Here is a 13,281-nt window from a genome sequence, read left to right on the forward strand (position 1 = left end):
ACCATCGGCACCCCTGCGATCATGTGACAGGGGCGCTAATGGGTGGGATTAGTGACACGCTTCTATTAAGTGTAAGTTAAATGACGATGTCAGAGATTTAACTAGTAAACAGCCACGGGTGGATGGCGATTGCTGTTAGGGGCACACGACAGCTGATCCAATCAGCTGTCATGTGCCGGAATAGTAGCGGTCTTAGCAACAGAGCCCATATCAAAGGGGATACACAACCTATGATGTACCACTACATCATAGGTTGGAAGGGCTTAAAGGCTTACTCCATAAAAAAAAAAAAAAAAAAGTTATCCCCATCGAAGATGAGAGATCTGGTATCCTCAGAATGGGGCTCTGCATCAACGTTCTGAAAGAAGAGTAAGTCTGCATACTCGTCTCAAACTCCATTTTCTCAAGGACAGAAGCTGATTATAGTACTTGGCTTTCTCTGGCACTATCATAGACAATGAGTAGAACTCAAGCATGAACACCACCACTCCATTTAGGACAGGGCTGCAGAAGGTTGTTCTCAGAGTTTTAGAACCCTGATCTCAGGATTTCTGCGGGTTCCAGAGGTCTGGCCACCGGCAATTGGCACGTTTTTCTCTATCCTTTGGATCTATTTTTAAAAATAATGCTTTTAATGTCTTGGTTTTGGACATCAAGAAACGACCTGGAAACCATCTGCAGAGACTTTGAAGACTTAGGTAAGAAAGTGAAAGAACTGGGAGCGCAGGTGGTCTTCTCTTCCATCCTCCCAGTGGATGGCCATGGAACAAGGAGGTGGAATAAGATTCTGCAGGTGAACAACTGGCTACGTCGATGGTGCCGTCAGCAACGATTTGGATTTCTGGATCACGGAGTGAACTACTTATACGATGGACTACTTGCTAGAGATGGGGTGCACCTTACGAAGACTGGTAAGCATGTATTTGGAAGTCGCCTTGCTACACTTGTAAGGAGAGCTTTAAACTAGAACAACATGGGAAGGGAAGCAAAAGACCAGAAAAAGCCATACACCTGACAAATGCTATTGAGAACTCTGCTATTAGAAGTGGAAAGGAAGAACAAAGACGAAAGAATCTAATTAATAAAAATATTGGAGAAAGAGAAACCAATCACAAACTAAAATGTTTCTATACTAATGCACAAAGCATGGGCAACAAACAAGGAGAATTGGAACTACTAACACAGGAAAAGAAATATGATGTCATTGGAATCACTGAAACTTGGTGGGACAATACACATGATTGGAATACAAGACTAGAAGGATACAACTTATTTGCAAGAAACAGACTTGATAAACGAGGAGGGGGTGTCGCATTGTATGTTAGAAATGCGTATATCTGCACAGAGATTGAAGCTTCAGAGACTGGGAGTTCTGTGGAAACTGTTTGGGTAAGAATACAAGGACAGAACAATGGAAAGGACACCATTGTAGGCATTTACTACAGGCCGCCTGTGCAAGCTGAAGCTATGGATGAACTCTTTATGCATCAAATGGCCAAGTTCTCCAAAAAATATGACATAGTTGTCATGGGAGATTTCAACTATCCAGACATTTGTTGGGAATCTCTCTCAGGCAAAACTAACAGGTCAAGGAAATTCTTATCCTCTCTTGCTGACAACTTTATCTTCCAAAAGGTAAGGGAGAAAACAAGGGGAACTGCTACCTTGGATCTAATCCTTATAAACAGGGAGGAAATGGTTGAGGAGGTAAAAGTGGCTGGGACCCTAGGAGGTAGCGACCATGCTATTTTAGAATTTTGGATAACTAGAGGCGGAAGACCTGTGAAGACTCAGACGTCAAGGTTAGATTTCAGAAAGGCAGATTTTAAGGGATTCAGAAAGAGAATTGGAGGGATCCAATGGCTGGATATCCTTAAAGACAAAAATGTCCAGGAAGGATGGGAAATCTTGAAAAATGAAATTCTCAAAGCACAGTTGTTAACAATTCCGAAAAGAGGGAAGAATAGGAAGCAGTTAAGGAAACCAGGATGGATGAACACAGAACTTAAGCACATGCTAAAAAGGAAGAAAAAAATGTTTATAAAATGGAAAGAGGGAGGCATATCTAAAGAAGAATATAATGCTGTCTGCAGAACCTGCAGGGCACAAATCAGATTAGCTAAAGCTGAAAATGAATTGAGGCTTGCAAGAGATGTCAAAAGCAATAATAAAGGATTTTGGGGATATGTCAAAAGTAAAAGAAAAGTCAAAGATGCTATAGGATTTTTACAGGATGAAAATGATGAAATGGTAAGACAGGATGTTGAGAAGGCTGAACTTTTAAATTCCTATTTTGCATCTGTTTTCTCTCAGAAAGGAAATGTAACATCAACTGTTATTCACTGTCCTATTAAGGGAATAGAAGAATCCAGGATATCTATAAACAGAAAGATAGTGAGGAAACACTTAGCTAGCCTAAATGAATTCAAGTCTCCAGGTCCAGATGAATTACACCCCAGAGTACTGAAGGAGATAGCAGAAGAAATTTTTGAACCCCTCTCTATAATCTTTGAAAATTCTTGGAGAACAGGAGAAGTGCCAGAAGACTGGAGAAGAGCAAATGTTGTTCCTATCTTCAAAAAGGGGAAGAAGGTGGACCCAGGTAACTATAGGCCGGTGAGTCTGACTTCTATACCAGGAAAGATCTTTGAACAAATTATTAAACAACATGTATGTCAATACCTGGATAAGAATGAAGTGATTAAACAGAGTCAGCATGGGTTTGTAACTAATAAGTCATGTCAGACTAACTTAATTTCCTTCTATGACGGTATCACTGATTGGGTGGATCAAGGAAATGCTGTAGATATAGTATATCTTGACTTCAGCAAAGCATTTGACAAAGTCTCTCATACAATCCTTATTGAAAAAATGATTAAGTATGGTATGGACAAGGCAACTGTTAGGTGGATTCATAACTGGCTTAGTGATCGGACCCAAAGAGTGGTCGTAAATGGCTGAACATCCAGTTGGAAGAATGTCTCAAGTGGGGTACCACAGGGCTCTGTCCTGGGCCCTGTATTGTTCAACATCTTTATCAACAATTTAGATGAAGGCATTGAGGGTAAACTGATTAAATTTGCTGATGACACAAAGCTAGGAGGGATAGCTAATACTAGAGAAGAGAGAGAGAGGATTCAAAAAGATTTAAATAAACTGGAGAAGTGGGCAGCAACAAACAGAATGGTTTTTAACAGGGAGAAATGCAAAGTACTACATCTGGGCAATAAAAATGGAAAAAGCATATATAGAATGGGAGGAATAGGGCTAAGTGACAGCACATGTGAAAAAGACTTGGGTATACTAATAGATCACAGACTGAATATGAGTCAACAGTGTGATGCAGCAGCAAAAAAGGCAAATGCAATTCTAGGATGTATTAACAGAAGCATACAGTCTAGATCACGTGAAGTCATTATTTCCCTCTACTCCTCTTTGGTCAGACCTCATCTGGAATATTGTGTCCAGTTTTGGGCACCACATTTTAAAAAAGACATCAACAAACTGGAGCAAGTTCAGAAAAGAGCGACCAGAATGGTGACCGGTCTGCAAACCCTGTCTTATGAGGAAAGGTTGCAGGATTTGGGAATGTTTAGTTTGCAAAAGAGAAGACTGAGAGGAGACTTAATAGCTGTCTACAAATATCTAAAGGGCTGTCACATTGTAGAAGGATCAACTTTATTCTCATTTGCACAAGGAAAGACTAGAAGCAATGGGATGAAACTGAATGGGAGGAGACACAGATGAGATATTAGAAAAAACTTTTTGACAGTTAGAGTGATCAATGAGTGGAACAGGCTGCCACGAGAAGTGGTGAGTTCTCCTTCAATGGAAGTCTTCAAACAGAGGCTGGACAGACATCTGACTGGGATGATTTAGCGAATCCTGCTTTGAGCAGGGGGTTGGACCAGATGGCCCAGGAGGTCCCTTCCAACTCTACGATTCTATGATTCTATGATCAAAAGTTGGTATGTCATAACACCCAGATACCTCTGTAGAAGTTGTACTGAACTGATCTTGGATCTTGGTTATCTAGATGTAGTTCAGCAGAAACATCATCGAGTGCTGCAATGTGAACACTAAAATGTGGCTATGTTAATGCCTGCGTGATACATCCTATGGACTCATTCACACGTCCGTGATTTTTTCATGTACACAGAAAAATGGAGCGAGTGTCAATGTTTTGGAAACGCGTTTCACCAGAGCCCCATAGACTATAATGGGTACATGAAAAATGCGTCTGAGAATGTGGAGAGTTTTCTGTTTTAGAAAACATATTCTCAAAGACCATACTGTATTAGGAAATAGAGTTAACAGAGGATGGTTCCATAATTCATTAACTCAAAAATGCAGCAGGATAACCTATGCACATCAATGCAATACATAGACAGGGTATAGATTTCAGTGAGTGTCATGTAATGCTTTATTTCTCCTGTGATGGCACTGCTGATCCCTGAAAATCTCAGTGGTGGGATTACCTGTGGTTAGATCATCGTGAGCCTTCAAAAGAAAAAAAAAATACATTGCTTACAACATAAAGAACCTAGAGGGAAGATTTACACATCCAAGAATTTTTTTTATTCTGTATTATTTACAATATCTTGGGGTTGAATGAACGTAAGGGAAGGACTGGAAGAGTATGATATCTCTGTATATCACATCAACCAAGCTATACAATAACAAGCATTGTGAAATAGATTACGCTGTCATTTCTTTTAACCGCCCCAGGTACATATGGTCTATATGGGTCCATCAAATCTCTATGGCACACTGCAAAATATACAGCTTCATTATGTGCAATATATACGAGGTGTCATCTCCGTGAGGGAATCAGTTCATCCAGTGTCACCCAAAAGTTTTCCAGTGATTTCTCCAGAGCTTCAAATCTGGACATTCTTGGTCAAAAATACGATAAAACTTTATTTTATACATAATTTATTTCTTTTTCCAGTGCCAAAGTCGTAAAAATCATAGAACGAGTCCAGGTCTCCGTACCCATGATGTGGATAATTCATGTTCCTCCAGTGTCTCCTTAATTCCAGTGCTGCAGGATAGTCTTTAGTCCAGTGTTAGGTCATACCTTCCCTTTCATGGCACCAATGACAGACAGAAATCTGACGTATTCCAGTGCCTCAAGATAACGTGGTCTTTTTTTTCCATTCCAGCATAGTAAAATAACAATATTCCTATATAAAGTCATTCATAAAATAATCTATAGCAGCCTAGCATCCCCCCAACCCGTCTGGTAATGTCCTCAATGTCATTGAGAAGCCAATGTCATAGAAGGAGATAGTCCAGCTCCCGATGAGTCTTGGCAGTAGATTGCTTTCAGTAGTATCTGGCTGTTTCCTTCCAGGTGGTGACCCAATGTCTTTGGCTGTTAGGTAGCCTACCGCACAGCTCTTGTCGTTCTTCTTGGCGGACACACACTGCATAGTGAGTTTGACCCAGGCTGTATTTTCTGACACGATGGAAAAATCCAACCTACAGAATCATGAGAAGCAAGGAAATATGGTGGGAGGAACAACATGGGCGTTAGAATATGTTGAGATGGACATGAAAGGTCATGAGAAAGTTGACACATCAAAGGTAGAGATGAGATGAAGAAAGGAGTAACCAAATAGTGCAATGTGTTCGTATGTCACAGTCCCATAGACGAACACAGTATGTATAAGAACAGGTTAAGATGGTGGTGAAGATGAAGAAAATAGTGCAGAGATAGAAGAGTTTTTAAGTTGTAGGTAAAATTCAGGGGTGACATTTGTAGATGGTTAGGAGTGAAACAGACATAAAAGGTAGAAAAATATAAGTGTTTTTGTACCATTACTCCCAAAAAATTGATAAGAGTAATGACAGACCCATAAACTCTACAAGAGACATGAGCTTTAAGATTATACAGTAAGTAAGAACCATGGAGACCATTACGTAAAAAGACAGAGCGGGAGGAGGTTGGAAAGGTTTGCAATAGCTTGGCTGAAATTGTCTGGTTACCCGAGGGGCAGGGTTGGAGGTCAGTGGTCAGAGTTCGTACTCAGGAATCCTGTGTTAATCTCTCAGTCTCCGATGGTTGCACCTTCATTTCAGCCTTCTGACCTCTGACCTCATACTTGGCACGGGTGTTGGCTCTCCGGAAGAATCCACACTACAAGGCAGGAGATTGATGAGGGGCCGAGCAGGAAAAATCATTGGGCAATGTCACAGATTTATTTAAAAACAACAGTGTAAGAGACCAGAGAGCCTTGGTTGTCTTGGGCTGAAAAACTGTTGAAGGTGTCTGTGCACTGGGAGGGCATGAATAATTCACCCATTATATAAGCAAGCAAGGGAAATTAGATCAAGCAGGGGCTAAAAGGTGTAGTTTTCATGGACAGACTTGACATTTTCAAGGATAATTGAAGCTTATCATCATGCAACCGTGATTGGACTGGCCCAATGGAGCACCAGAGAATCCTCCTATGGGTCCATGCTTTGATGCAACATGACGCCAATGGCCCAGAAGGAAACAACCCCATATGGAGGTGACAGGAGCCAATCATTTGCCACTCTAGTCTATTTCTTATGGGTTATTCCACTGGTGGGTCCAATGAACCCCAGCACTGCTTGCAAATGTCTATGATTGCTATGTAACACGTTTAGAAGGTCGAGTCCATTTTTTTATCTAATCTAAAAAATCCTTCACCTGGTGAACATTCATCAGCAATAGTTACTTTCTGAAGCACCATCAATCCATTTTGTCACATAGTAGGCCATGAAAACAGATTAAGGCTCCTCTTACATGTGCAGATAAACTAACCAGGAATGAGTGCCGATTGATGATTTAGCAAGTTAATGTATGGTTGTTGCTTCCTATCTACATCATCTACTGTTTGTTCTGATAACCACTGACCAAATAAAGTCATACTAGGTGGTCAATGTCTAATCTTCCCAACTGGACACTACTTCCTACAGGTCAGGTTTTAACTTTTACAATAAGAAAGCTATCCTTCGAAAGAAATGCAGAGCTAAAGCTAAGGTTCTGTTTGAGCTTGGTATTATGGCCTAGGCAAAGTGGCTTGATAGCACCCTTTGGTCCCGGTCTCTTCCGTGAGCATACATAGGAGATCCTGTTTGTTGTTATTTCATCTCTTACCTTCCAAAGGATGATAATGATAACTCCTAGAAGCAAAATTCCAGACACCACTGAAACAATGATCACCCAGAGCGGGAGTTCAGCCGGAGGTGGTTCTACAAGTTCAGAGTCTATGGTGACTGAAAACTGAATTCACAACATAACGAGGAGGAATAAAAAGAAAATATGGTTAATCCATGAGTAAAATACAGATTCATAACCCAAAGATCTAACACTACATAGTGATACCTACTGAGACATGTTGGCTCCGCATTTTTATAGAGTCAATATCGCTTTTCAGATAAAGTTCTGCCGCTCCTTCAACCCAAACTCTGTCAGAGTATCTATAATCCTGAGGAAACAAAGATAAAAAGGGAGTTCAGGCACATAAAGAAAGGGTGATGTTTTAGATATGAACTTACCAGGAATATGAGAGATCTGGATTCATAATATGGAGCTTCAATGTGGTGGGAGGGGTATGGGTGGCTACCCTTCTTATGGGACATTCAAAACCGTGCAGACAACCAGCTGATGATGTAGGATGTTGATGAAGATTCTTTTATTGAGGTAGCAACAAGTACAACACATTTTGAGGCTCCTGGGCCTCTACCTCAAGTAACACAAGTAACACCTACGCTTTTGTGTTATTGAGAAAGAGGGACAGGAGCCTCAAAACACATTGTATTTGTTGATATCTCATTAAAAGAATCATCAACATCCTTCCAGCATCAGCAGATTGTCTACACAATTTTAATTGTCCCATTGGAAGGGTAGCCACTAGTGATGAGCGAACGTGTTCGGATAAGGTGTCATCCAAGCATGCTTGTGTGCTAACCAATTGACTTCGGCGTGCTCGAAAAATATGTTTGAGTCCCCGCAGTTGCAAGTCTCCCAGCTGTTCGAAAACCGCAACACATGCAGGCGTGGGGACTCCAAGATATTATTCGAGTACGCCAAAGACAATTGGTTCGCACATGAGCATGCTCGGATGACACCTTATCCGAATACGTTCGCTCATCACTAGTATCCACCCACACCCCTCCCACCACATTGAAGCTTCATACATCTCCCCAATAATTTCAGGACACAAGCAGTGATGCTATCCGGCTATCCGCCTTCATTGGAGTTGTACCCACAGCACAACCTCCCATGATGAGCTTATTTATCAGATTTTTCTGGCTGTTTATTTCTTCACATACTCACCCTTTGAGTGCAATGATTCATAATATGGCACCCATAGGGCATTTGGGCTCACACTGTCCTTTTGTGTGTCCACCAGAACATGATTAATCTTGGAGGCATTATATGACAGCACAAAGAGTGCCTACAGGCTTATAATGTTCACTTATGTAGGTGCCCACTCCATGTCCCACCACAAGAGTCCATGTACACAGCTTTACCCTACAAAATTAGGCATTTAGCAGTTAATGTTTCTTACCTCTAAGAACGTGCTGTTCCAGACTCTTGCTTGCACAGTGATCTCTGCAAATTTCTCCATGTCATTTAAGGGGCATTCAAAACGCACACAGTTGGCACCTCCACCCCCACATCTCTGTAAATGCAATGCAAAGGATTAGTATACAGTTATGCTCAAAAGTTTACATACCCCGGCAGAATTTTTTCTTTCTTGGCCTTTTTTCAGAGAATATGATTGACAACACCAAAACTTTTTCTCCACTCACGGATAGAGGTTGGGTGAAGCCATTTATTGTCAAACTACTGTGTTTTCTCTTTTTAAATCATAATGACAACCCAAAACATCCAAATAACCCTAATCAAAAGTTCACATACACCATTTCTTAATACCGTGTACTACACCCTCTAACATTAACAACAGCTTGAAGTCTTTTGTGGTAGTTATGGATGAGGTTCTTTCTTTTTTCAGATGGTAAAGCTGCCCACTCTTCTTGGCAAAATGCCTCCAGTTCCTGTAAATTCCTGGGCTGTCTAGCATGAACTGCGTGTTTGAGATCTCCCCAAAGTGGCTCACTGATATTGAGGTCAGGAGACTGAGATGGCCACTCCATAACCTTCACTTTGTTCTGCTGTAGCCAATGACAGGTCGACTTGGCTTTGTGTTTTGGATCGTTGTCATGTTGGAACGTCTACGTACGTCCTATGAGCAGCTTCCGGCTGATGATTTCAAATTTGCCTCCTGTATTAGTTGATAACAAGCAGCATTCATCTTTCCTTCAACTTTGACCAAGTTTCCTGTGCCTTTGCAGCTCACACATCCCCAAAACATCAATGATCCACCTCTGTGCTTTACAGTAGGAATGGTGTTCCTTTCATCACAGGCCTTGTTGACCTCTCTCCAAATGAAACATTTATGGTTGTGGCCAAAAAGTTAAATTTTTGAGGCTTGCCCCTGTGCAGTTTTGCTTATTGTAGGCGAGATACTTTGTGGCATTTGCGCATTAATGGCTTTCTTCTGGCAACTCGACCATGCAGCCTATTTTATTTCAAGTGCCTCCTTATTGTGCATCTTGAAACAGCCACATCGCTAGTTTTTAGAGAGTCCAGTATTTCAGCTGATGTTATTTGTGGGTTTTTCTTTGCATCCCGAACAATTTTCCTGGCAGTTGTGGGTGAAATTTTTGTTGGTCTACCTGACTGAGGTTTTGTTTTTACAGAGCCTCTGATTTTCCATTTGTTGATCACAGTTTGAATGCTGCTGACTGGCATTGTCAATTCCTTGGATATCTTTTTGTATCCCTTTCCTGTTTCATACAGTTCACCTACCTTTTCCTGTAGATCCGTTGACAATTCTTTTGCTTTACCCATGACTCACAATCCAGAAACGTCAGTGGCTAGATGAAAGATTCAAGAGTCTGTCTGGATCTCTGAAACTCACTCAACTTTTATGCACACAAACTGATTGCAAGCAAACAGGTCACAGGTGAGGATGTCACATTTAGGAGCCATTCAAACCCATTTGTGTTAACGTCTGTACATGTTATCAGGCCAAAATCACCAGGGTTTATGAGCTTTTGATCAGGGTCATTTGGATGTTTTGGGTCGTCATTATGATTTAAAAAGAGAAAACACAGTAGTTTAACAATAAATTGCTTCACCCAGCCTCTAACCATGAATGGAGAAAAAGTTTTGGTGTTATCATTCATATTCTCTGAAAAAAGGCCAAGAACGCAAAAATTTTGCCGGGGTATGTAAACTTTTGAGAACAAATGTACAGGTTGTAACATTGCAAACAAATAGGTATTTCTTTTCTTGAAAAGTCAATGAAAACGTAAGAGACCACAAGAAGTATGTGGTATAGAGGTTCGGATCAAAAATACGTCCTCATGTTCAAAGTTGTCTAAATTAGATCTAGGTTATATCAAATGCCTAGTGACTTCTTAAAAGTGGTTGCCCCATGATTAAATCTTTTTAGTCTGTTAGATCAAGAAAAACAGAACAAGTTTTCAAATGGAGAAGTTAAAGAAAAATCTCTGTTCAGACATAACTATAACAAACTTGTTATAGCTCGCTGGTGATCTTCTGCACTTTTATACATTATTCCACTTGAAAAGTTTAGATCTGATTCATCAAAGCTTTTCCACCAATATTCTGGTGGAAAAAGCTTTAAAACGTCACATAATTTTAGTGCTAAAATTTTGAGATTTTTGGCGGACACACGCCATTTTTGCCCAGCTCTGACAGAGAGGGCAGAGCTGGGGCGAAACAGGGGCATGGCAATGATCGCTCGTCAAATTTATGAAAGTCGATCGCGTTTGCTACGCCACAAATCTTTCTCCACCAGGGACTGGAATAGGATTAGTGGCGAGGAACACACAGAGGTGAACACCACTCGTCCAATGCTTCTGATTCAAAAAGAGGCATACGTGTCAAGAGTGTCTGACTCCAGAACATCTCCTGATCGACTGCATGACCAAAGTCTTGATGAATCGGGCCCTTTATGTTTTGTGTCACCAGAATCCATTTTTTTCGGGGGGAACTGCGCAATTAAAGCAGGAACAATGAAACAAGAAGGTGGAACAATAACCATCTCTTGATCTCAGTAACCCCCGTACCTAACCATGACACACTGAAATATCTAAAACTTTTATGGGGGTTTTGCTGACAATTACTTGTGATTCTCACCAGAACAGTGTTAGGCCTTTTAACAGCTGGTAAGACCTGGACATCTGGCAACTCAATCTTTACAGCCTCTCTCCTCCTTCTTCTGCTCTCAGACAACTGAAGAAAAGAAAAAAAAAGTTGTTAAGATGGTGTGTCTAATAGCTTGGTAAGTGAAAATGCAAAGTAAATACTGCACCTTCATTTTGTCATAGTCTTAAAATGGGCCAAATACACACAAACAACATATAAAAGCAAAGGGTGACCCCAATTCAGACCCCTATGATAGTGTTAATGATCCCTACAAAAAAAACAGCTTTTCCATAGAGGACCCAGCATGTTCCTAACTGAAATTTTATTGGGAGGTGTAATTCTTAATTTGTCCAGTAGAGACACTGAATGATAAATAGATACTTAAATATCCCTAATTCATCATTTGCAGTTGTTTTCCAAGTCACTTTCCTTTTTTATCTTGTGGTTATTAGTTGCCTTTTTGTGCCAAATTCTTCAAAATGGTGCACACAATTTATAAATTTGGCAGTAAAAAAATTCTGTCTTGAACTGTTGTTTTTTTTTTTTTTTTTTTACTTTTTAATGCAAAAAGGTGCAAAACCTGTACCATTATATAACTTGACTCAGGCAAAAACATCTGAAAATGGGAAAAATAAACAGACGAGCACATATAGAATAGACTTCAAAAAGGCACAAAAAGAATAATGGATTGAGTACAAAGAAAAAAAGGAGCAAAATACAGAAAAGTAGACAAAACACAGGCTCAAAAGCAATAATGCATGGGGGACTTAGTGTCATGATCCCAGTGCAGGTTTTTGAGCTGCATGTCAGGGGTTAATGTCTGGAGCTCTGTGCAGGTTTTGACCTGCACACATGGGGTTAATGATGGTGGCCTCTTTCTGGTTCTGGGAGAGCTTCTTAAACCCCTGGGAAGCTTCAATCCCTGCCAGTTATACTTTTGCCTTTGGCCTAGTGTGCTGACCCCTGTGTGCCTGCTTGATGTTATAGCTTGTTTCTTGGGTTCTGACCCGGTTCTGTTTCCCGTTGTTGAGTTTGCCTGTTGATTCTGTACTGCGCTACCCTCTCTGTGTATGACTCATTGCCTGTGACCTGACTACTCTATGCTCGCCACTCTTGTACCTTGCAGCTATCTCTGTGTATGACTCATTGGCTACGTCCTGACTATTCTCCCTGTCTATGCCCCTTGGTAACTTTGTCTCGCAGTTACCCTGCTAGGAGTTTAGGCCACGCCCCTAGCAGTCACATGCTTCAGGTCCTGCGGCTCTGAAGTACGCATCTACTCGGCTGCTGCCCGCTCCTCAGGTATCGTTGAGCACAGTTCGCTTTACTCAGGACACGCGCACTGGCTCAGTGAGCAAGTTCAGTGCGGTGTTCCTGATATTATAACTGGCCTGCAATTTTTTTTTTCTCTCCTCACTTCTGCAGCATGGACCCAATGTGTGCTTTATCTGAGCAGGTGAAATGCTTGACTCAGTCACTGCAGAAGCTTAGTTTGGAACACCAAGCTCTGGCCCAGTCTCAACGGCGGGTTGAGGATTCAGTTCAGGGGGTACTTTCCGCAGGCTTCCAGCAGTTGGGGAATAGAGATGTCATTTTGGTCCCACCCGCATCCCCGGTTAAATTGCCAGATACGTTTTCTGGTAACAAAGATTATTTCAGGGCATTTAAGGAGGGCTGTAAGCTCTTTTTCTCTTTGAGACCCCGCTCCTCTGGGGATGAGAAACAGAGGGTGGGGGTAGTTATGTCCCTGCTTAGGGGGTCCCCACAAGCCTGGGCATTTTCGCTTTCCTCTTCTGCCCCTGAGAGAATGTCTGTGGATGCGTTTTTTGAAGCCTTAGGGTTTATTTATGATGAGCCTGATAGAGTGCGGTTGGCTGAGGACAAGGTGATGAGTGTCTGTCAGGGGGAGCACTCGGCCGAATGGTTCTGTACTCAATTCAGACGTTGGGCAGCCGAGATTCCCTGGAGTGATGCCGCCCATCAGGGGCTGTTCCACAGAGGCCTGTGTGAAAGTCTGAAGGATGCTTTGGCACTCCATCCTCCGCCTGACTCCCTGGAGGATG

At 41.5% G+C, this 13,281-nt stretch overlaps 1 protein-coding gene across 2 annotated transcripts in view; it reads right to left on the minus strand.

The window, feature by feature from the left end:
• Window positions 1-4,555: 4,555 nt before the first annotated feature.
• ITGA3 (integrin subunit alpha 3) overlaps window positions 4,556-13,281 on the minus strand; it is a 109,992-nt gene continuing 101,266 nt past the window's right edge. The window contains exons 21-26 of one of the 2 annotated variants that reach the window (XM_073572813.1): window positions 11,210-11,305; window positions 8,547-8,660; window positions 7,362-7,460; window positions 7,130-7,255; window positions 5,992-6,142; window positions 5,346-5,484 (exon numbers count right to left, since the gene is read on the minus strand). In XM_073572813.1, coding sequence (XP_073428914.1) covers window positions 6,032-6,142; window positions 7,130-7,255; window positions 7,362-7,460; window positions 8,547-8,660; window positions 11,210-11,305 — 546 coding nt within the window. In that variant the 3' untranslated portion in view covers window positions 5,346-5,484; window positions 5,992-6,031. Of the gene's footprint in view, window positions 5,485-5,991; window positions 6,143-7,129; window positions 7,256-7,361; window positions 7,461-8,546; window positions 8,661-11,209; window positions 11,306-13,281 lie in introns of both variants that reach the window. The other variant, XM_073572812.1, reaches the window with a different exon arrangement.

The sequence above is a fragment of the Dendrobates tinctorius genome, unplaced genomic scaffold (assembly GCF_039654945.1).
Source record: "Dendrobates tinctorius isolate UK_male_01 unplaced genomic scaffold, ASM3965494v1 ptg000032l, whole genome shotgun sequence".
NCBI classification, from domain to species: domain Eukaryota; kingdom Metazoa; phylum Chordata; class Amphibia; order Anura; family Dendrobatidae; genus Dendrobates; species Dendrobates tinctorius.